General features: G+C 50.7%; 2 protein-coding genes across 23 annotated transcripts in view; one reads left to right on the top strand and one right to left on the bottom strand.

The window, feature by feature from the left end:
* The first annotated feature begins 618 nt into the window (after positions 1–618).
* Positions 619–13,042, top strand: IRF5 (interferon regulatory factor 5). 16 transcript variants are annotated; one of them, XM_063815585.1, is made up of 10 exons: positions 623–732; positions 1,407–1,510; positions 5,730–5,935; positions 9,497–9,686; positions 10,152–10,213; positions 10,674–10,707; positions 10,929–11,186; positions 11,380–11,772; positions 11,861–11,979; positions 12,224–13,042. In XM_063815585.1, exons 3-10 carry the CDS (start codon positions 5,741–5,743, stop codon positions 12,470–12,472), a joined length of 1,500 nt encoding a protein of 499 aa, XP_063671655.1. In that variant the 5' UTR covers positions 623–732; positions 1,407–1,510; positions 5,730–5,740; the 3' UTR covers positions 12,473–13,042. The 16 variants fall into 16 exon arrangements, with proteins under 16 accessions (XP_063671652.1, XP_063671649.1, XP_063671655.1 ...); XM_016958141.4 differs by having other exon boundaries at positions 624–965; positions 10,881–11,186; XM_063815576.1 differs by having other exon boundaries at positions 624–965.
* Positions 13,043–17,837: 4,795 nt separating this feature from the next.
* Positions 17,838–22,397, bottom strand: part of TNPO3 (transportin 3) — a 101,817-nt gene continuing 97,257 nt past the window's right edge. For all 7 annotated transcript variants that reach the window (XM_063815575.1, XM_063815574.1, XM_016958142.4 and 4 more), the window contains 2 exons: positions 20,879–20,970; positions 17,838–19,037 (listed from right to left, as the gene is read on the bottom strand). In XM_063815575.1, the coding sequence (XP_063671645.1) occupies positions 20,910–20,970 (61 nt within the window). In that variant the 3' untranslated portion in view covers positions 17,838–19,037; positions 20,879–20,909. The remainder of the gene's footprint in view (positions 19,038–20,878; positions 20,971–22,397) is intronic.

Raw genomic sequence — 22,397 nt, forward strand, 5'->3', positions numbered from 1 at the left:
TACAGAAGAGAAAAAAAAAAACGTAACACATGAGTGTCTTTTTTTTAACTTGTTAAAGGTAAAGTTCAACCCAGGAGAAGGGAGGGGAGGGAAGGTCAAAGTTCTGATTCATCAACAAATACTACTTTATTTGTTAAAAATACAAGGCTCTGCTTGGCGCAGTGGCTCCCGCCTGTAATCCCAGCACTTTGGGAGGCCAAGGCGGGTGGATCGCCTGAGGTCAGGAGCTCGAGACCAGCCTGGCCAACATGGTGAAACCCCGTCTCTACTTGGGAGGCTGAGGCAGGAGAATCGCTTGAACTGGGGAGGCAGAGGTTGCAGTGAGCTGAGATCGCACTGCTGCACTCCAGCCCGGGTGACAGAGCAAGACTCCATATCAAAAAATAAAATAAAATAAAATGAACAATGAAAAGACAGGAGGGAGGTTCCTGAGTAAACTGATTCGAGTGGAAATCAGACATCGAAATTGAAACCCGCTGAATTTTCCAAAAAGCCAGATGCTCATAGAACTGAAGCTTGAGACACTTACATCAGTACACCTGCTGCCTGTTGACCAATTCCTCTTCCTTGTCCCTCCTGTTTTCCTTCCCTGCTATATAAGCCCCTAACTTTAGTCAAGGGGAGGGATGGATTGGAGGTTTGTCTCCCCTCTCAACAGCTCACTGGCTGATGTCACCGGAATAAAGTCTTCCCTGGCAATACTCGCTGTCTCAGTGATAGGCTTTCTGTGCGGTGAGCAGCCAGACCTAGACCAAACCCCTGGCAATCCATAACAAAATCATAAGCAAAATCAACCAGGAAACTATTTGCACCCTGGAACCCCACCTGGGAGGGGAAGTCAAGGCAGACTTTCCAGAGAAGGTGATGCTGAAAATTTCAGAAACAGAAATTTTGAAGAGCAAGAGTTACCAAGCAAAGAACATTCCAGGAGAAGGAACAGGAGGTGTGAAGGTGGAGGTCCTGGGGTGAGGTTCTTTATGGAATCGAAAATGGTTCAGAACCACAGGTCGACGGTCAAGGTAGTAGTGAGAGGAGGTGGGACAGGCGACCACGCCGCTGCCCCTGGGATGACTGGAAGGCGACTTAGGGGAGCTGGGGCGAGACAGGTGCAGGGGTTGAGGATGAGAAAGGCACAGAGTGACTAGAGGATTCCCGCCTGCAAGCACATCTGGAAGGGGTGTCTGGATCCTGGGGGCAGCGACTGTGTTCTAGGGCGAGAGCCACCCTCGCCAGGGGTGCAGGCAGGCGAGAGGAGGGCCTGGAGCTATGGGTCGGCCACACTGCGCCCTCATTTGTGTGCAGCCCCGGAGGACCAGAGTGGGGAAGCACCCCACCCTCTCCCAGGGCCCAACCGAGCACTGCAGCGGGAGGTACGGGGTTGTCAAATGACAGTTTTGCCGTTCCAGATTGCCAAAAGAGCCAGTGGCCAGTCTAGGGCACCGCGCCGTCTGGCATCTTCCTGGAGGCCCTGGGCCTGGCCCGAGGCTCAGCCCGGATCTGCAGTTGCCAGGTCAGTGCGGGGCCGGGAGTGGATTCGCGGGGCGGGGCACTGCCCGCGCCCGGAGCTCAGCAGCAGCTGCCCAGGGGCGGGGGCGGCAAGACGCGGAAGTGCCCGGCAGGTTGGCGGACCGGCGGGAGGCGCAGCCTGGGCAGAGCTCAGCTTGGTCCCACCGCCCGGCCGGTGCTCCCTGGCGCAGCCACGCAGGCGCACCGCAGACAGGTGGGTCCCGGCCGCCGCACTCTCCTCTCTGCGTCCGCGCCCGGCGCGCCCCGAGGGTGGCGGGAGCGGTGCCGGCTACTGCCCCCAAGTCTAGGCCTAGACTGGGGCCCGCGCCCCCCAGGCACCTGCGGGCGGCGGGATGAAGACTGGAGTAGGGCGGGGTCCGCGTCCAGCTGCGCCTGGAGAGCGAGCTCGGGTGGGTGCCTACAGCAGGGTGCGCCCGGCCGGCCTGGGACTTCCAAAGCGCCTCCCACGCCCCGATCGGTTTGGGGTGCTGGCGCCCGGGGAGCCCAGTGACCCAGGCGGCGGAGTGGGCAGCGCTGCGGGGGGCGCCGGCTCTGCTGCTCTCCCTCCCCCTCGCCATCGCCCAGAATGGGGGCTCCCGGGAGCCCCGCTGGAGGCTGGCTTGGACCACAGAGGAGCGAGGCCCGATCCTTACTTTCGATGCACTCTCCCTTGCTCTTACCGGGCCACCCTTACCCTTTCGGAAAAGAGGTTGAGGTTAAAGCTTTCATCCCCGGGATCTTCAGGCCAATGGCAGGAACTGTGCAAGAGTTTGGGGGAAGATGGTGTCAGGTAGAGGCTGCGTCCCTGGGCTCGCGGCCGGGAATGGCAGACTCTCGTCCCCCGAGCAGCGGAAAAGGATGGGGCGCAATAGTTCCTGGGCTGGTTTCCTCAGGTCCTGTCCCAGAACTTAAGAAGGCAACAATGAAGAGGCTAAACGTGGAGGAAAAGTGAGGCTAGCATGGCCGGGATGCGTGGGGAGATGGTTGTCTCCGGACCCCGGGAGGGGCGGGAGCGGGTACCTGGGAGCAGAGGCTGGAGTGGGGGAATTTCCCAGTCTCGCGGCCACGCTGAACACAGCAGGGCGAGGACCGGGGTGCTGCTCCTCCAGCAGCAGGAGGAGAGGTCCAGAGGCCGACCCTGGAGGTGGGGGTGGCTCCGCGGGCTGGCCCAGGGGGTGTGCCCCAGCGGAGCACGCGGGAGGGGTGGGGGCGGAGGGGAGGGGGGAGCAGGGGCGGAGGACTGGGCTGGGCCTGGGCTCCTCGAGGGCCCAGAGTGGGGATAAGTGACCAGAACCAGAGAGGGCTCGGCTGTATCGGTGTAGGAAACTGTAGCCCCTCAGGAGGCCCTCTGGCAAGACCTCCCCTTCCTGCCCCCACCCCCAGTAGTTATGGGGCCTGGGGTGCTGGGGCTGAGGGGTTCCAAGAGTCAAGGGAAGCACTGGGAAATCACCCCTTTTTATCTAAAGGCCCTACTTTGGGGTTTTTCCCCTGTACCCTGGTCTTCCCCTACCCTGACCCTGGGAGGAAGCCGAAAGAAGCTTCTTTCTGGGCACCTTTTGCCCCAGAGCCTCAGCCTGTCTGGACCAAGTGGGCAGCAGGGCCCAGGGTGTGGGCAGCTGACCCGGAGGGGTGGGATTTGGGGGTCAGGGCCTGTACAGGGAACCCCTTGTCCTCTCCCTGAGCTGGGTGTGGGTTTGCAAGGAGACATGTGACCCAGACCAACCCTGGGAGCAGCAGGGCGCCTGCTGTCTGGCCACTCTTACTAGGACTGCTGTGGCACTTCCTCCCCTAGTGGGTCCCTGGTGCCCATGAATTGCAGCTCCTGGGTGGTGGTGGGGGCACTGTCTCCTGGGACTCCAGCATGGCCCTGGGGTGAGCTGTGGGCTTACCCCACCTCAGCAGGTCCTCTAGGGCTGCCCACTGGATGCTTCGCTGCCTCACACACTTGTAGGGACTTCCTCAGGCTGTTGGATTTCCCCACCTTCCGGGGCTCAGGTCCATTGACTTAGGTCTAGGGCTCCATACATTTCACCCAGAGATTCCGGAGCCTGGCAGGCAGACCTGTTCTGACACCGAACTTCCAAAGTCATGGGGTGGTCTGAATTAGACCTAGCCCTTTTCTGGGCAGAAGGGAGCTTCTGGGAGGATGGATGCTGTTCGGGTTAGAGCTCGTGTGGACCTAGCTGCAGGCAAAAGCCTTGAGGCTGAGTCCCTTCTGTGGCATGGTGGACAGACTCTCGCTCATCACAGCCGGGCTTGTCACGGGAGCTCCTTCTCCACACCCCTCCCTAAGCTGCCTGTATGGACGCGGCCCTCTGACACTGAGGTCGGAGTTATCATTTCAAAACCTTGCTCTGTATTAAACAGCCGTGTTGGGCAGGGCCAGACTGCTGGACTGACAGTAGGGGGCAGGCAGCCGGACCCTCTGAGCTCCCCAACGGCACCAGCGCCTGCACGGCCTCAGCCCAGGGGGTCATTAGGGAAGCTCTCCCCGATTCTGCTCAGACAGAGCTTCCTCTGTCCACCCTTGCTCGGCCAGAATTGTGTGCCGCTGGTGACTGGCACCCCTCTATTCTAGGGCCAAGGCCTCTCAGGGGTCTACAGATACAACTATGGGTGGGTGCACACCCATGTTATAAACCACACTAAATGCACAAAAACTGTCTGCAAGTTTGGGGTGCGGGGAACAGCTCTGGGTGGAAGGTTGGAAATTTGGTCTGGGGGACCCACTCGGCTCCCTCCCTCAGCCCACAGTGAGTCTGGTTTCTGAGTTGTCCCGGTCTAGCCACTTTCGTTTCCCCTGGGGCCGGGTGGAGGCTGGGGCAGAAAGCGGAACTGAGCCCGCGTGTTCTGAGGCCAGGGCAGGGCTGGAGCGTTCTGAACACCTCCCCGTCCCAGCCCCTGGGCCAGGCAAGGGCCGGCCTTACCTCTCCTGGGTTGGTGGCAGCAGAGCTGGGCTCTGAGGGAGGCCTGCAATGTGAGACAGTAGCAGCTCAGAGGCGGCACTAGGCAGGTGCAACCCCAAAAGGTACTGGGCAGGGAATTTCAGGGGAAACTGAGGCTCCATGCTGCAAGGCCAAAGCAGGCCCAGACACAGGGAGTTCAGCTCGAACGTTTGCTCCTTACTTGCTGACCGGCACATTCACTTCTGATGGGCTGTGCTGTGTAATGACCCAGTCGTTTCTGTCTTCCACCCAGGGGTCTCAAGTGAAGGGCCAAGGGCATGGGTAAAGGGAGGAGAGGGACAGAAGGGGACTCAGGACTGTGGAGAGTTTCCGGTTCTGGGCTGGAGAGGGAGTTGGGCAGGTGGAGGGGAGGAGGCAGGGTCCCTCTGGCCTGACTCCAGGGAGGCAGTGAAGCTGCGGCCTGGGAGGCGGGGCTCATGCCCCTGGGTAGGTAGCAGTTAGAGCTGTGGCTTCTGTTTCCTGCAGCCTTCCTAACAGGCTCTGGCAGGCGTTAGGGCCTTCCTAAGTGCTACCCGAATGCGTGTCCAGTGGGAGGAGAAGGGGGAGGACCAAGAACCTAGATGAATGGCCCTAGAGAGGTAACATCTGTTTGGTGCCTGCTGTCATTGGAGGTGGGTTGAGTTGGTTGATGGGATTTCTCTAAAGATATTGAGAAACTGCTTTCCTCTGAAGGCAGGTGTCCTTGGGAGCTCCAGATGAGATTCTTGTTGAGGGCATCTCCGGAGGGAACTCTCAGGGGATGGAGGGTGAGAAAACTTGGGCAGGGAAGAATCGAACTAGGGGTGTAGACTGAGCAGGAGGCTGTCTTCGGGCTGATCCCACAGAGCGCTCGCTGCCCCAGGTAGCCAGCTTGAGACAAGACAGCCAGGCTTTTGGTGTCAGGCAGTCACTGGCTGTGGGCTGCCCCCCAAGAGCAAGGGGTGGGCCTAACCTGTGGTGTGAGTAGTGGAAGGCGGTTCTCTGGCCAACGGGCTGCTTGCTGCTGTTAGCAGTTGGAGAATGGATGCCTCTGCCCGGTAAATGGCACCTGGGGCAGCACCCGCAGCATTCACTAACTCGTAACTCTCCTTCCCTTCCTCCAAACACAAAATTCCATGACACTAGACAAGAAAGCTGATGCTTGGAAAAGAGAATTGGCCTTAAATACCTAGATGGACTGGAGAGACCATCCTTTGTGGTCCATAGCTTGACCTCTGAGTACCCTGTCCCCATCCACCTGCAGACCTGCTGAGGCTCCCCTCTGGCTTTCTCCTGCAGACCCCTCTGCCATGAACCAGTCCATCCCAGTGGCTCCCACCCCACCCCGCCGTGTGCGGCTGAAGCCCTGGCTGGTGGCCCAGGTGAACAGCTGCCAGTACCCAGGGCTTCAATGGGTCAACGGGGAAAAGAAATTATTCTGCATCCCCTGGAGGCATGCCACAAGGCATGGTCCCAGCCAGGACGGAGATAACACCATCTTCAAGGTAAGCCCCGGGGAGGAGGTTGGCTGGACCTCCAGGGCACCCTGTCCCCAGAAGAGGAGCGCACATAACGCACACAGGCAGCTCCTCAAGGCTGGCCACCCGCCCAGCTACCATGCTGCTGCTGATGCTGGGCCCGGACTAAGGGGATGCAGACGTAGACACAGGGTACACCTTTTTCCTTTTTTTTTTTTTTTTTTAAGACAGAGTCTCGCTCTGTAGCCCAGGCTGGAGTGCAGTGGCATGATCTCAGCTCACTGCAACCTCTGCCTCCTGGGTTCAAGCAATTCTCCTGCCTCAGCCTCCTGAGTAGCTGGGATTACAGGCATGAGCCACCACGCCTGGCCTAGGGCACATCTTTTCTAACCTGCACCCTAGAGCATCGTGGGGACTGAGGGTCCCCAGAAGGCCTTCCCATAACTCGTCCTACTCACCCTTTGCTCGTCTCACTCCTATTACTCATGAGGACTTGTTCAGTGCACGCATATGCTAAAGGAAGCCAACGATCATTCATCATCTTTCTAAAAATTTTATTTTTAAATTAATATATATTTATGGGGTACACAGTGATGATTTGATAAGCACAGTGATCAGATCAGGTACTTAGCATATCCATAATCTCAAACATTTGTCATTTCTTTGTGTTGGGAACAAACTATTTTTAATATAAGATTCAGATACATCATCAATCTTTCAATTTTTTAAATTTTCTAATTTTTTTTAGAGACAGGGCCTCACACTGTTGACCAGATTCCAATTTTTTTTTTTTTTTTTTTTTTTTTTGAGACAGGGTCTCACTCTGTCACCCAGGCTGGAGTGCAGTGGCTTGATCTCAGCTCACTGCAGCCTCGACCTCCCAGGCTCAGGTGAGTCTCCCATCTCAACCTCCTGAGTAGCTGGGATTACAGGTGCCTGCCACCACAACTGGCTAATTTTTTGTACTTTTAGTAGAGACTTTGCCATGTTGCCCAGGCTGGTCTTGAACTCCTGGACTCAAGCAATCCACCCACCTCAGCCTCCCAGAGTGCTGGGATTACAGGTGTGAGCCACCGTGCCCGGCCCAATCTTTTTTTTTAATTGATGTACTACAACTGTACATATATACTCTTTTTTTTTTTTTTTGAGATGAGTTGTTGCTCTGTTGCCTAGTGTTGCACCACTGGTGAGCAGTGGTGCAGTCATAGCACAACCTCCAACTCAGCTCAAGTGATCCTCCAGTCTCAGCTTCCTGAGTAGCCGTGACTACAGGTGCATGCCACCATGCCCAGCTAATTTTTTTTTTTTTTTTTTGAGATGGAGTCTTGCTTTTTCACCCTAGCTGGAGTGCAATGGCACAATCTCAGCTCACTGCAACCTCTGCCACCTGGGTTCAAGCAATTCTCCTGCCTCAGCCTCCCGAGTAGCTAGGATTACAGGCACCTGCCACCATGCCCGGCTAATTTTTTTTTTTTTTTTTTTTTTTTGTATTTTTGGTAAAGACAGGGTTTCACCATGTTGGCCAGGCTGGTCTTGAACTCCTGACCTCATGATCCACCTGCCTCGGCCTCCCAAAGTGCTGGGATTACAGGCGTGAGCCACCGTGCCCAGCCTAATTTTTTGATTTTGATATTTGTAAAGATGAGGTCTCACTTTGTTGCCCAGGCTGGTCTCAAGCTCATGGGCTCAAGTGATCCTCCCACCTCAGCCTCCTGAGTAGCTGGTATCACAGGCGCAAGCCACTGTGCTCTCTCCAATAATCTTAATGCTAGGACGTACCTAGCATAATAGTTTTTGCTTACATTTTAGTTTTTTTGCACGTGTGTGTATATGGAATTCAAAATTGGAATCAAGTGAATATCTTGATTTATAGCCTGGATTTTTTTCACCCAATATCAGGATCAGCTTTCCTTTCCAACATACGTCCACATCACTTTTCGTGACTGTAGAATTTCCACTGGAATGGTTTAGCACAATTTGGTCACTGAGTCTTGGTTTTTAGATACTTGAGATTGCTTTTAAAACCTGAACTTAAAAACCACATTGTCATGTAGGCTGTCTTAATGCTTCCCTTTTTTTCATCCTCAATTATTTTGGGGGTTGATTTCCTAGAGTTGAAAATTGCTGGGTCAAAGGCAATGCTTATTTTTTAAAACTTTGGGTACATATTTTCTTAGTTTTTGGGCTTGATCCTTACCTTTCCAAAATTCTTTTGCTAATCCATTTATTTTGTATAGGTAATACAGTCACAAAATTCAACATTAAAAGGCATAGAATGGTTTAGAGCAAAAAGTCTCCCTCCTTCCCTGGTTCATCACCACCCACTCCCCTCCCTTGCCTTTCCCTAGAGGCAGCCGTGTTGTCATTTTCTTGTTTAGCCTTCCTGAGAGATTTTTATGCACATGTAAGCAAATATGAACTATCCTTTCCTCTACTTTTCATAAGAAATGCTAGATATCTGCATATTTGTCTAGACTTAATACTTCTTGACGATTGCTACATGTCAGCTTATAAACAGTTTCCTGCTTTTTCTTTTTTTGTGCTGCCCAGTATTTTTCATTCAATGGGTTGGCCGTAATTTCACCAGCCCCTCATTGATGGATGTTGCATTGGGTATTTTGGGTCATCTTTTACACACAGCACTGCTGCGAATAACTTTGTGTGTGCAATATTTTGTGTGAATGCTTCTATGATATTTAGGATGAATTCCTAGAAATCAAATAGCTGGGTTAAAAGGTAGAAAGAAATGTTGGTAACCCTCACCTCACCTAATTGCCATTCAAAATAATACCAACAGCTCCAGTGTCTCGAGCCTGTCCTATGTGCAGGTTTAGCTCTGAGTGCTTTACGGACATCAACTCCCCTCATCTTTTTTGAGATAGGGTATCACTCTGTCGTCCAGGCTGGAGTGCAGAGCATAATCATGGCTCACTGCAGCCTTGAACTCCCCAGCTCAAGCAATCCTCTCACCTCAGCCTCCTGAGTAGCTGGGACCACAGGCACCCACCACTATGCCCAGCTAATTTTTTGTAAAGACAGGAGTCTCGTTATGTTGCCTAGGCTGGTCTCCAACTCCTGGGCTCAAGCGGTCCTCCCACCTTGGCCTCCCAAAATGTTGGGATTACAGGTGCGAGCCACTGTGCCCAGCCAACATCAACCCCTTGAGTCTTCGCTGCCACTCCATGAGGTGGGCAACTGTGAGGAGATCAAGACAAAGGGAGGCAGTGACGTGGCCTGGCACACAGCTGGCGGGGGGCACTTCCAGATTCAAACCCAGCCTGGCTCCAGGGTGCTCACCCTTATCCCGTACGCTGTCCTCCTTAGATATCACACTGTTTCACCCTCCCAGGAGCAGGGACTATGGATGCATCTCATAGCCCCTAGATTTCATGTAGCTTGCTGGCAGCCTGAGGGCTGGGGCAGGACTGTGGCAGACTCCCACGCTGCAAACCAGGTCTGGGGCTCAGCGAGGCTCAGCCTGTAGCCGAAGTTCTCCCCACACAGTAGAGTCTCCTATGGGACAGGAGGCAGACTGGGGCTGTGGCAAGGACGAGGTTCTCTGTGGTCGGCTATTTCTTCCTGCCCCAGGCCTGGGCCAAGGAGACAGGGAAATACACCGAAGGCGTGGATGAAGCCGATCCGGCCAAGTGGAAGGCCAACCTGCGCTGTGCCCTTAACAAGAGCCGGGACTTCCGCCTCATCTACGACGGGCCCCGGGACATGCCACCTCAGCCCTACAAGATCTACGAGGTCTGCTCCAATGGCCCTGCTCCCACAGGTATCAGGCCTAGCCCTCTGTGGGCCACCTGGGAGGCTGTGCAATGTCCTGGCCCCCAGCCATGAGCTCTTGGGTGCAGGCAGGCCAAGGGCCCCTCTAGCAGGCAGTGGTCCAGGACACGATGCGGGGGCTCCCGCTAGGTCATGACACCCAGGGCTTCCAGGAGTGGCTGGGATGGGTCACTGGCATATCAGGAATGGCTTGGCGTGCAGTCAGGGACCTGGGTGCTTCTTCCTTACCATTGCCCTCGTTTTGGCTTCTGGCTCCAGCCTAGGTCTCATGGCCCATGGAGTCGGGGAGGTCTTTCCCAATCCTGGTGGCTGTGCCCTCCACCTCGCCCTGTGTTGGGGCAGCTTTGGGGAAGGCAGAAGCTGCATAGGAGCTACAGGCAGCCTCTCAGGGGATCTTGCTTCTCCTCCGACGTTGACTCCTTTACTGCCCTGCTTTTCTCTCCCTGCTGTGCAGACTCCCAGCCCCCTGAGGATTACTCTTTTGGTGCAGGAGAGGAGGAGGAAGAAGAGGAAGAGGTGAGTGTGGGTCGAGGAGGCAGGTGGAGCCCTGGACGAGCTCTCTGCTGTCCCCATCGGCCCTAGGTTTCCGCAGCCCCACTCCCATGGAGCCCCGTGGCCCTCTCAATGGTTCTCCTTGTTTCTTCTCCTGGGATTCTGAACGATAGGAGCACAGTCCCCACCTGCTCCTTCCCAGGGCATTGTCATTACCCTGTGTGTGTGACCCACGCAGCAGTTGGGGCTTGGTAGGTCTGACTCCCTGCAGAAGGCAAATGAGGAAAGTGAGGCAAAGGGCTTTTCTGACCTGCCTGGGATGGATGAGCTGGGACCGGAGGCAGGGTCTTGCCTGAGCTAAACTGAGGCTAGGGGAGTTGCCTCATGGTTCTCGCCTGTTATTTCCCCAGCCCCAGGTCAGTGGAATAACCTGTCCTCCTTTCTCTCCCATCTCTTCCCTCCCTTGCTGGTGGTGTCCCTTCAGCTGCAGAGGATGTTGCCAAGCCTGAGCCTCACAGGTGGGGCCGGGAGGTGGTGGTTGGGGGTCTAGTATACAGAGAAGCTATAGGTACCATAGGTACCTGGAAGGGGGCTGATGGGAGGCTAGGGTGGCCCAGGGCTGGGAGGAGGTGTGCCTGGGAGGCAGTTCGTGGAGGTGGCACTGACAGCCGTCCACACGCACTCTCTGTAGATGCAGTGCAGTCTGGCCCCCACATGACACCCTATTCTTTACTCAAAGAGGATGTCAAGTGGCCGCCCACTCTGCAGCCGCCCACTCTGCGGCCGCCTACTCTGCAGCCGCCCACTCTGCAGCCGCCCGTGGTGCTGGGTCCCCCTGCTCCAGACCCCAGCCCCCTGGCTCCTCCCCCTGGCAACCCTGCTGGCTTCAGGGAGCTTCTCCCTGAGGTCCTGGAGCCTGGGCCCCTGCCTGCCAGCCTGCCCCCTGCAGGCGAACAGCTCCTGCCAGACCTGCTGATCAGCCCCCACATGCTGCCTCGTAAGGACCCATGGCTGGGCATGGGGAAGCAGTGCTGGGGGATTGGGGTAGGATTGGCAAGGAGGGTGGAGGGTGCTGGACTCCCTTGGGTGGGAAAAGTGGGAGGGCGGATGGGGCTGGGCCTGGCCACTGGGCTGCAGAATGGGGAGGCGTGGGGCTCAAGGACGGGATGGGCCTGCCTTCTGCCCCACAGTGACCGACCTGGAGATCAAGTTTCAGTACCGGGGGCGGCCACCCCGGGCCCTCACCATCAGCAACCCCCATGGCTGCCGGCTCTTCTACAGCCAGCTGGAGGCCACCCAGGAGCAGGTGGAACTCTTCGGCCCCATAAGCCTGGAGCAAGTGCGCTTCCCCAGCCCTGAGGACATCCCCAGTGACAAGCAGCGCTTCTACACGAACCAGCTGCTGGATGTCCTGGACCGCGGGCTCATCCTCCAGCTACAGGGCCAGGACCTTTATGCTATCCGCCTGTGTCAGTGCAAGGTGTTCTGGAGCGGGCCTTGTGCCTCAGCCCATGACTCATGCCCCAACCCTATCCAGCGGGAGGTCAAGACCAAGCTTTTCAGCCTGGAGCATTTTCTCAATGGTGAGGGCCCAAAGCTGTGATCCTCCTGGCTGCCTCTTGCCCAGGGCATGGTTCCAGCCTCTGACTAGGGACCTTGATTTTGATGCAGAGCTCATCCTGTTCCAAAAGGGCCAGACCAACACCCCACCACCCTTCGAGATCTTCTTCTGCTTTGGGGAAGAATGGCCTGACCGCAAACCCCGAGAGAAGAAGCTCATTACTGTACAGGTACATCTCCCCTATCCCAAAGTCGGCCTTGGCTTGAAAACTGGGGAATCCTGGGGCTAGGCCCTTGCCCCAGGCTGGAGGCTCAGGGCTCCCTGAGCAGTGTGAACTTGGCCGCCAGAGATCATCACGGCTCAGAGCCGGAGAATGCAGTCTATTACTCACCCCTGATGGCTGTCCTCATGCACAGCTGGATCTGGCAGCCCTGCCACAGGTCTCCCTGTCTCATCTCCTCTTTGCCTCCCAGGTGGTGCCTGTAGCAGCTCGACTGCTGCTGGAGATGTTCTCAGGGGAGCTATCTTGGTCAGCTGATAGTATCCGGCTACAGATCTCAAACCCAGACCTCAAAGACCGCATGGTGGAGCAATTCAAGGAGCTCCATCACATCTGGCAGTCCCAGCAGCGGTTGCAGCCTGTGGCCCAGGCCCCTCCTGCTGGAGCAGGCCTTGGTGTTGGCCAGGGGCCCTGGCCTATGCACCCAGCTGGCATGCAATAACAAGGCTGCAGACGGTGACTGGCCCTGGCTTCCTGGGTGGTGGTGCGGACTGATGTGGAGATGTGACAGCCCCGATGAGCACCTGGCTGGCTGCAGGGTCCTACCTCTGGGTTTCCTGCAAGTGGATTTGGGCCAAGAAGGAGAGGGAGAAAGGCCCGAGCCCCTGCCTTCCCAGGCCTTTCTCTCCTGGGCTGTCTCAGGTCTGGTCAGCCTGGCTCTCGGGAAATTCAGCCATGAGCAGGGAAAGAACTCTCCCAACCCTGGGGCCTAGCTATATAGGAGGAATTGCCTAAGGGTGGCCCACTCTTGTGATTGCCCCATTTCCTCTGGCAACAAAAGCCAGAGTGTTGTGGGCCAAGTCCCCCCACAGGGCCTCTGCAAGGCATGGCCCTGATTTCCCTGGTTTGAGACTCACTTCCTCATCTCCCTGTCCTCTGAGATAATATGAGTGAGCACTTAGGTATCATATCAGATGCTCAAGGCTGGCAGCTACCCTCTTCTTGAGAGTCCAAGAACCTGGAGCAGAAATAATTTTTATGTATTTTTGGATTAATAAATGTTAAAAACAGACTCAGCTGTTTCTTTCCTTTTTCTACTACCAGTTGCTCCCATGCTGCTCCACCAGGCCCTGTTTCGGATGCCAACTGGCCCACTCCCCAAGCACTTGCCCCCAGCTTGCAACCATTGGCACTGGGAGCGCCTGGCTTCCGGGCTGATGGGTCAGTTGGGCCTTCATAAACACTCACCTGGCTGGCTTTGCTTTCCAGGAGGAAGCTGGCTGAAGCAAGGGTGTGGAATTTTAAATGTGTGCAGTCTGGAAAACTGTCAGAATCAGTTTTCCCATAAGAAATGGTGAGAAAGAGTGGGCTAGCATTGCAGCTGCATTTGGGACCATTCAAATCTGTCACTCTCTTGTGTATATTCCTGTGCTATTAAATATATCAGGGCAGTGCATGTAAATCATCCTGATATATTTAATATATTTATTATATTGTCCCCCGAGGTGGGGACAGTGAGTGAGTTCTCACTCTTAGTCCCCCCAGAGCTGGTTGTTAAAGAGCCTGGCACCTACCCCCTCTCACTTCATCTGTGTCATCTCTGCACACTCCAGCCCACTTTCTGCCTTCAGCCATTGAGTGGAAGCTGCCCCAGGCCCTTACCAGGTGCAGATGCCCAATCTTGATGCCCAGCCATCAGAACTGTGAGCCAAATAAACCTTTTTCTGTATAAATTACCAAGCCTCGGATCTTCGTTTACAGCAACACAAAATAGATTAAACCCCCATAAATGTTCCCACAGCCTCGTCCACAGAATATATTGTCACTGTTTGGATTTTTGCCAACCTGACAGGTGAGATAGTATCTCAGTGCCACTTCTCATCATCAGCAAGGCTGAGTAGCTTTTCACATGGTTAAGTGGCCTGTACAGATTTTTAAAAATAATTTCAGAATGGTTTTAGATTTATGGAAAAGTTCCTAATAGCGTTCCTATGGACCCACACTTTCTCCAATTGTTAACATCCTGCATTACTATGGCACACTTGTGACAATAATGAAACCATGTGGACAATTACTATGAACTCAACTTCTTTATTTGGATTTCATGAGTTTTTCGGATATCCTTTTTCTGTTCCAGGATACTATCCAAGATATCACATTACATTCACTTGTCACATCTCCTTAGACTCCTCTGGTCTATGACAGTTTCTTAGACTTTTCTTGTTGTTGGTCTTGACGGTTTTGAGGAATACTGGCCATTTTTTAAAGCATGTCCCCCAGTTTGGGCTTATCTGATGTATTTCTCATTTGTTTTTAGAGATAGGGTCTTTGTGTTGCCCAGGCTGGAGTGCCATGGTGCAACCTTGAACTCCTGAGCTCAGATGATCCTCCCACATAGCTGGGACTACAGGTGCACACCACCACACCTGGCTTTTTTTTTTTTTTTTTTTTTTTTTGAGACCTGGTCTCAATATATTGCCCAGGCTGGTCTCAAACTCCTGGCCTCAAGTGATCTTCCCACCGTGGCCTCCCAAACAGCTGAGATTACAGGTGTGAACCACTGTGCCCCGCCTGTTTCTCATGGTTTTTGTATGGAAGACCACAGAGGTGAAGCATCATTCCCACTACATCATATCAAGGGTGCATACTATTAACCTGATTTATCAGTTTCTGACTGAGGTAGTGATAGGTTCCTCTATCATAGTTACTCTTCATCCTCCCTGATCTATATGTACACAGGTACCGTGGTTTTAGTATTATTCACCTGCATCCTCTTAAACTTCACCAACTAGAGTACAGTGATTACATAGTGCTCCTTTTGTCTTCAGTCTTAGTTTTCAATCATTTACAAAGGTGTGCACCTTTTTTCTTCACAGGCCTGTGCAGTTCTATTCCCTCTTGCAATTGTCAATGTTTTGAGATTAGGAGAAGGGAGATGTCACATATCTGGTTTCCAGCTTCTTCCAAAAAACTGGCAAATATGAAAACACTGTCATACATTCCTCAAAGACAATAATCAGCTGGATGGGGAATGTTCTCCCAGTTCAATACGGTCCTCTCCTGGCCTGCTTCCTTTCACTGCTCTCTGTGTCCCTAAGGGCATTTGAGTTTGCAACCCTTGATGAATGATGGAGCAGGGAGACTGAGTGTAGATGAATTGGGGAAGCTTGGAAGGGCCAGGTGCCCCTCGCGACCATGAGTGGGCTGACTTCCCCAGTACTGCTAGCAGTTGAGTAACTGCCAAAAATCTCCCCTGAATTTGTATTAATTGGTTTCCTAAAAATAAAATGAAAACAGCAATGAAAACCTGGCTGTCACTTACAGATCTCTGTGTTGTAGTAGCCAGCTGTGGATGAACATTATCCAGAAGTGACAGATGTAACAAACTCCAGAGGTAAAGGCAGGCCAGTGTGAGGTACAATTCACTGCTCCCAAGCCAGGCTAGGGCTCCCCTTGGTAGTAGCTTTTGGCTGCTCTGGTGGCCTGTGCTGGAGCTTAAGTTGGAACCCACAGGACCTTGATGCCCACATCCTGGGGATGAATGCATCCCTTTAGCCCCAGCAGTTTCTCTCCCTTCTTTCAAGCTCCTTGTCCCCACCAAGGTCATCCTTATAACCAACTAAATATACCCTTTTTAAGACTCTCAGCTCTTTGACATAAAGAACCTACCCTGGCCGGGTGCAGTGGCTCACGCCTGTAGTCCCAGCACTTTGGGAGGCCGAGGTGGGCAGATCACGAGGTCAGGAGTTTGAGACCAGCCTGGCCAACATGGTGAAACCCCATCTCTACTAAAAATACAAATATTAGCTGGTCATGGTGGTGGGTGCCTGTAATCCTAGCTGCTCAGGAGGCTGAGGCAGGAGAATCGCTGGACCCCATCAGGCAGAGGTTGCAGTGAGCTGAAATCCCACCATTGCACTCCAGCCTGGGCAACAGAGCAAGGCTCCCTCTCAAAAAAAAAAAAAAAAGAAAGAAAAGAAAACAAAAGGAAGAAAAAGAAAAAACGTACCCTTTTCAGTCTCTGTAGAGTAGAAGATATCAATGGCTTTTCCCATTTTTGCTGAAAGAGCATTCTTGGAAGGCAATGTTCTCATTTGCTGGTAATCTATCCCAAAGAATCAGGCACATCTTGTTGCAAAATCTTGAACCTTTAAGGTCTCTTGGTTTTGGCTTTCATCTTATGATTCACTTAAATCAGGGCCACACAAGGTAGACATTTAAATAAACTCATGAATGTTGATGCCATTCAAAAGCAGTTTCCTTTATGTCTTAGGTGTGCATTCTCAGTTACTGTTCTTTATAACAATTCCCTTCAGATACATAAGGATTACAAGTTACTGTGTTTTAGTACAGTCTTGCTGGAAATAGCTCCAATGCTGATGATCTGTGTTCCACATAATCATGGCCAACATTTCATGGCTAATCCTATCACGGAACAGACAATTCTGTGGGGAGATGACTTAGGCAAGTTCAGGTGCAGTTAGCTGACCTGCCCACATGGATGGGAGATACTCATCCTATTTCTACTAGACAATGCCATGCAGAAACACAGCATCTCCATTAGGTGAGCTGATCCTGAACAGTTCCTTTTTAAATTAAAATCTAGATGGGCATCCTTGCTCTGCCGAAAGTTTCAGAGCAGCCCTTTCAAATAATCTGTAAGGCTTAAGTAAGCAGTGAGGTTCTGACACCATTAACAACACAGGGCTGTTTGCAAAGCTATAGCTTTAGATATGCATTCCACATGCTGTTTTTCAGTGGCTAAGGAGGGCTGCATTAAGTCTTCCACACATTTTTTTCAGTTCCCCACACAATTGCCTGTGAAAACAGCCAAATTCCTTAAACAGAGCAAAATCAACTGGTTTTTCAAGGACCTATGGTTGGACAAAACTTAAAGGTTTTATTATTTAGCCAGAACATGAGAGGGATGGCTGGGATAATGTGCTGATCCCTGGAATCTGATATCACTCTATAAACACTCAAGTTTTTTTCTCTCCTTCTAATATTGCCTCTTTTGAGATTAAAACCCTGTGTACCACTGATGTTATGCTGGAAGATTTGTTTCACCAATTCCTATTGTTCTGTAGCTTGAGGATTTATGCCCAGGAGTGAAAAAGTTAAAGTGACAGGCAAAGAAAAGGCAGAGAAGTGTCAGTATATCAACAACACTGCCAGATGTATCACATTAGAATACAGCTCTACAGGTATTAGCTCAAAGCCCAACTGCCATAACAGACTGTTATGATTCCATTTATTAAAAACTCAGGAAAATGCAAACTAATCTACAGTGACAGAAAACAAACCAGTGGTTATGTGGAAATGGGGATGGATGGGAAGAGGGAGGAAAGAGGTATTACCTAGGGGTTCAAGGAAACTTTTGGAAATAAAGAGTATGTTCACTACCCTGATTGTGATAACGGTTTCATGGATGTATCTTATGTCAAAGCTTATCAAAGTGTATACCTTAAACACATGCAAATTATGTTAATGATACTTCAATAAAGTTTTTTTTTTTAAAGACCAATAAATCTGCAGGTCAGGAAACTGTCTACTTGGGTGGCCATAGTAGAAAAACCATACCACACTGTTTAACTGAAAGAGTAACCCAACTCCCTTTCCCACTGAGGCTACACGAAAGGGTAAAATGTAAGCGTGATGAGCTTTGGTGTGAATTAGGAGAATAAAAAGTGCAGAATGAACCACTTCCCTGAAGTCTGAAGGGTCTGTGGCATCAGGGCAGGGGCCTGCCCTTTCAACTCCATCCCCAGATGTCTATCAGGTACCAAAGGCTGCTTCCATAGCTAGTCTAGCTGAACCATTTCCGAGCTACAAGGCAGTGAATGAAAGTAAAAACAAAGAAACACTGGTTAAATTTTAAAAATTTATTCTTTCTCTTTGTTGCTGTTGATTTGTTCTTGAGATGGCTACAACACCAGACAGAACAGTGCCCTCATATCTGATGGCTGTGAAGGGCTGCACTCCTTTGAAACATTAAGATCTGCTTTGGGCTTCCCTCTTCGGCCTCACCCTCTCCTTAAAATCAAGTCATTTCCACACTTTTTAGTAAAATACTAAATGACACATCATCCCTTGTTAGCCCTGTAAACATTTTTTCTCCACACACCCTCCCTCTTTTTTTCTCTCATGTCTGTGGGTGAATAATTCACTAAGAAAAAAACCTTAAAAAACAAAAACTTACACATTTATATCCTGCACTCCCCACCCACCCGCCCACCCCAGTTTTGGCTCTTCTCTCCAAGGCAGACAACAATCTGATGTGGATTGGAAGTGGACTGAGAGAATGAACGGGGTCAGGGTTCAGATATCCATAAATTCTGACCCTGGCAGGTCCTGAGCATCACCAATGTGACCACGATAGAAAGCAGAACAAGTTCCTTGCTTACTCCTCCTTGTCTAAACAACTCTAAAGGTGGGAAGAAACAGCTGGGGAAGGTAGAAGAAATTTCTACTCATTTGCATTTAAAAGGAGGGGAGAGAGAAAGAGAAGGAAGGGTAGGAGAGGAAAGAGAGGACAAAACAATAGAAAACCTGAACAAATGACCCTGACCCTCTTCTTCCAATTGCAGCTATTTAATTCATGTGAATCCCCACATTATCCCTAAGTAAATATTTTGTTTCACAGAAAGCTTGTCCTTTTGTTTTTCCGTGTACACGTGCGCACTGGCGCTTGTGCGTGTATGTGTGTGTGCGTGCATGTGTCATTTGCTACCAGGTGAATGTTTCAGTTCTGGTTTCTGTTTAGTCTTCCTTTTTTTTCTTTTTTCTTTACTTAAAATTATTTTTCCTTTTAGAAAGTTCACCAGGAAACCAGCTCCCCTCCCACCATGCCGGGCAGGCCACAGCCATCTTTTTAAAATCCGCGCTGATTTTCCCTCACACCCCCAAACAGGAACTCCTCAGGATGGCCTCAGAAGGCTGGAGTCTCTCCCTGTCTGGCGGGACACCCTGGTGGCGGTGAAGGCCCCTCTGCCATAACGGAGGTTTCTGATTGTGGGACACAGTCTGGTTTTTGTTTTCTTCCTGTCTTCTAATTAAAAAAGACATTCCTGACAAAAGAGATAAGACAGTCAATAACTGCACCAGAAAATAGAGCATTTAGTAAAATCAACCTTAAGGCAGAGGTTTCTATATTTCCTCAGGTACCTCATTCTGAAGTCTGCCATAAGAACTCAGAAAAAATAAATAAATAAATAAATAAAAGTCTGGCGTTTTAACTTGTGGGTTCAAGGGAGCTACTGCTTTAATGAGACACCGTCTGCAGTGTGCTTCCAATGCTGAGTGTGCTGTGGAAACAAGGGATGATGTGTCAGGAGGGCAAAGAGCCAGCAGGTCCAGGCCTCCCATTCCAAAGCAACCAGGGAAGCTTTGCCTCAGTCTGCTAAATCCCACAGGCTTCATGTCGATTTTATTTTGAAAGAAGGCTTTGCCTACTAATAACAGTTGAAAACAAAACAAAACAAAACACCAATTTAGATGCTATCGAAAGGATACTGTATTAAGCGGAATGGTTCAAAGTGAGGACTCTGGTACCAGAATATCTACATGTGAATTCTGGCTCCACGAATAACTGTCAGGCAAATTGTTAAACATTGTTGAACCTCTATTTCCTCATTTGTAAAATGGGAAAAATAGTAACAAATCCAGAAAAGCAGATGAGGATTATCTTAGTTAATACATCTAAAACACTTAAAACAGTGCCCTGACACACAGTAAGGGCACAATAAAAGTTAACCATGAACACCTACAGCTGTCCATGAGCAACCTTATGAGGTGTATCATTGTCAGCTAACCCAGACACCGTGCAAAACCAGGACATCCCAAATGATATTATTACTCATTAAAACAATCAAAGTTGAGAAATGATTTTGGGTGTGGCAAGGCACTGCTGAACATCACTTTTACCTATGAATGCATTTAACACAGAAACTACCAGTGAGTGCTACAGATTCATCAAGAATTGCCTCCTGGGAGAAGAAACTCACCTTGAGACATCAAAGGGTGGGCTTAGAGGAGAGCTACCTTTCTTCTCTCCATCAAGAAACTGGCACCCAAATTCTACTACCCACTCCTTTCAGCTAAGCTTCTTGCTTTGCTTCAGAACCAGGAGACGGGAAGCACGTGGAGAAAAGTGCTCATCGGGAGCCAAAGATGCTCCTCCTTTCCTGTAAGGGCCAAGCATCCCTAACAGCTGAAACTTTTTGAACGCTGATATGACCCTCAAGCGAATGAGCATTGGAGCATTTGGGATTTTGGATTTTTGGATTAGGAATGCTCAACTGGTGTGCATTCTGCAAATATTCCAAAATCCCAAAAAATCCAAAATTGAAAAACACTTCTGAAAGTGTTTTTTCCTCCGAAATCCCAAGCATTTCGGATAAGGGATATTCAATTCATACCTCCTGCCCCGGTCAAAACCTGGCACTTCAGCATTCAGGTCATAAAAGTGATAAGAATAAGCTCTTTGCTCATTACATCTGGAGGGTCAGTTTTAGGAGACTGGCACCACATGTAACAGTCAACTTGAGGTTGTTTTCGCCAAAGTGGCCGGGTTAAAAATACTTATTTGTTTGTTGCCATGTACACTTACCATCTTAGAAGTGTCTGTAAGGGGAAGGGGGAAGAAAATATTTCAATGCACTGTGTAACAGTTACTTTCTTATGGAGGTGAAAATGGTACCCCAAAGACACTGACAATTACTGGCTGCCCAGGCCCAAGAAAATCCGGGCCCTGTATATTCCAGCTGTTCACCACAGTTAAACTGCTGAGTCCTTCCCTGACTCTAGCTATAAGACCGGTCCCATGATAGGCATTAAAACCTATCCCCATTCCCAGGCATCCCCGACAGTCCGACAGTCCAGACAAAAGCTGGGAACTATGTATCCTCACCTGGGTGACAGGCACAGTGCAGGAGTGTGAGCTATCGAAACAACCTGGTGAAGTCTCGCAAGGCCCAGCAAACTTGCTTACATTCCTCAGCACTAGAAAAGAAAAGGTAGGTTGGTCCTTGACTGAGGAGAAAGACAGAATATGCTGAAAAACAAGTGCACACTGAGAACCGTCCCAACTCTGCTAGGAGCTCTCTCCATCGTCTCCTGAGTGACCCTGGCTTCAGATCTTTCTGTAATTCAGGGCAAAAATTATTATATATGAGAAAAGTTATAAGCTTGGTGGTCTTCAAAGGGTGGACTCTGGACACAAACTGCCCGAGTTTGAATCTTGGCTCCACTGTGCCCTTGAACAAGTTACCAATCTTTGTCTCAGTTTCCTCATCTATTAATATTATCTACTTCATAACACTGTTTAGAGGATTAAAATCGTCCACATACAGAGTGCTTATGAAAATAGAGCAGTGAACAAAACAGTATTCAATAAATGTAGGCTGCTACAACAACACTTGGTTGCTAAGGCTCTCATAAGTTTCCTCATTCTCTTCCAAAGATAGATTTTGTTTACAAAGGCCGGTCTAGCAACTAAGTCTCCACCAGTCATTGATTTTCTAGTTGAACAGGCTGCTCAGGATTTCCTCCTGTGGGAGGAGGAGGGAGAGAGGAAAGGGTTAAAGCATGTAGAAAGAGAGACAAAGCAGGAGATGCCTATGTGATATGAATAGCCCAATATTCAACTGACCCTGTTTTTTCAAAAGCCCCCCGACCTCCCTTTGTCCAAAACTGTCACCAAGAAACCAGTTGATGCCAGCTTCATTCTACTGTATCTGTCTTCATAACAGTTTTTGCTAAATGAACATAAGGCTAAGCTAAAAGCTAAAGCAGTGGAGAAGGAAGCACTTCCTTTTTTTTTTTTTTTTTTTGATATGGAGTCTTGCTCATGTCATCCAGGCTGGAGTGCAATGGCACTCTGCTCACTGCAATGGAACTCTGCTCACTGCAATCTCAGCTCACTGCAACTTCCGCCTCCCAGGTTCAAGCGATTCTCCTGCCTCAGCCTCCCCAGTAGCTGGGATCACAGGTGCCCACCACCACGCCCGACTATTTTTTTGTATTTTTAGTAGAGATGTGGTTTCACCATGTTGGCCAGGCTGGTCTCGAACTCCTGACCTTGTGATCCGCCCGCCTCGGCCTCACAAAGTGCTGGGATTACAGGCATGAGCCACCGCACCCAGCCAGGAAGCAATTCTTAATACGCTTGCCTTCCTGTAGCCCTCTCCCTGGCTCAACTAACTCAGATACCAGTGCCTACAGCCAAGGATTCAATGCAGATGAAAACACACTTTTCATCTCATAATGGTTAAACACCAGGGAAGGAAACTGCTCTAAGCGATCCAACAGAAAAGGTGAAAATAGAGCTATCCATTTAGGTTCCTACATCCAGATTTCCCCATCCATTGTAAGTTCTGAAACATCATTAAGAACCTTGACTTAGACTCCATGACTTGATTCAACAGAAC

This window comes from Pan troglodytes, chromosome 6, assembly GCF_028858775.2.
Source record: "Pan troglodytes isolate AG18354 chromosome 6, NHGRI_mPanTro3-v2.0_pri, whole genome shotgun sequence".
NCBI lineage: Eukaryota > Metazoa > Chordata > Mammalia > Primates > Hominidae > Pan > Pan troglodytes.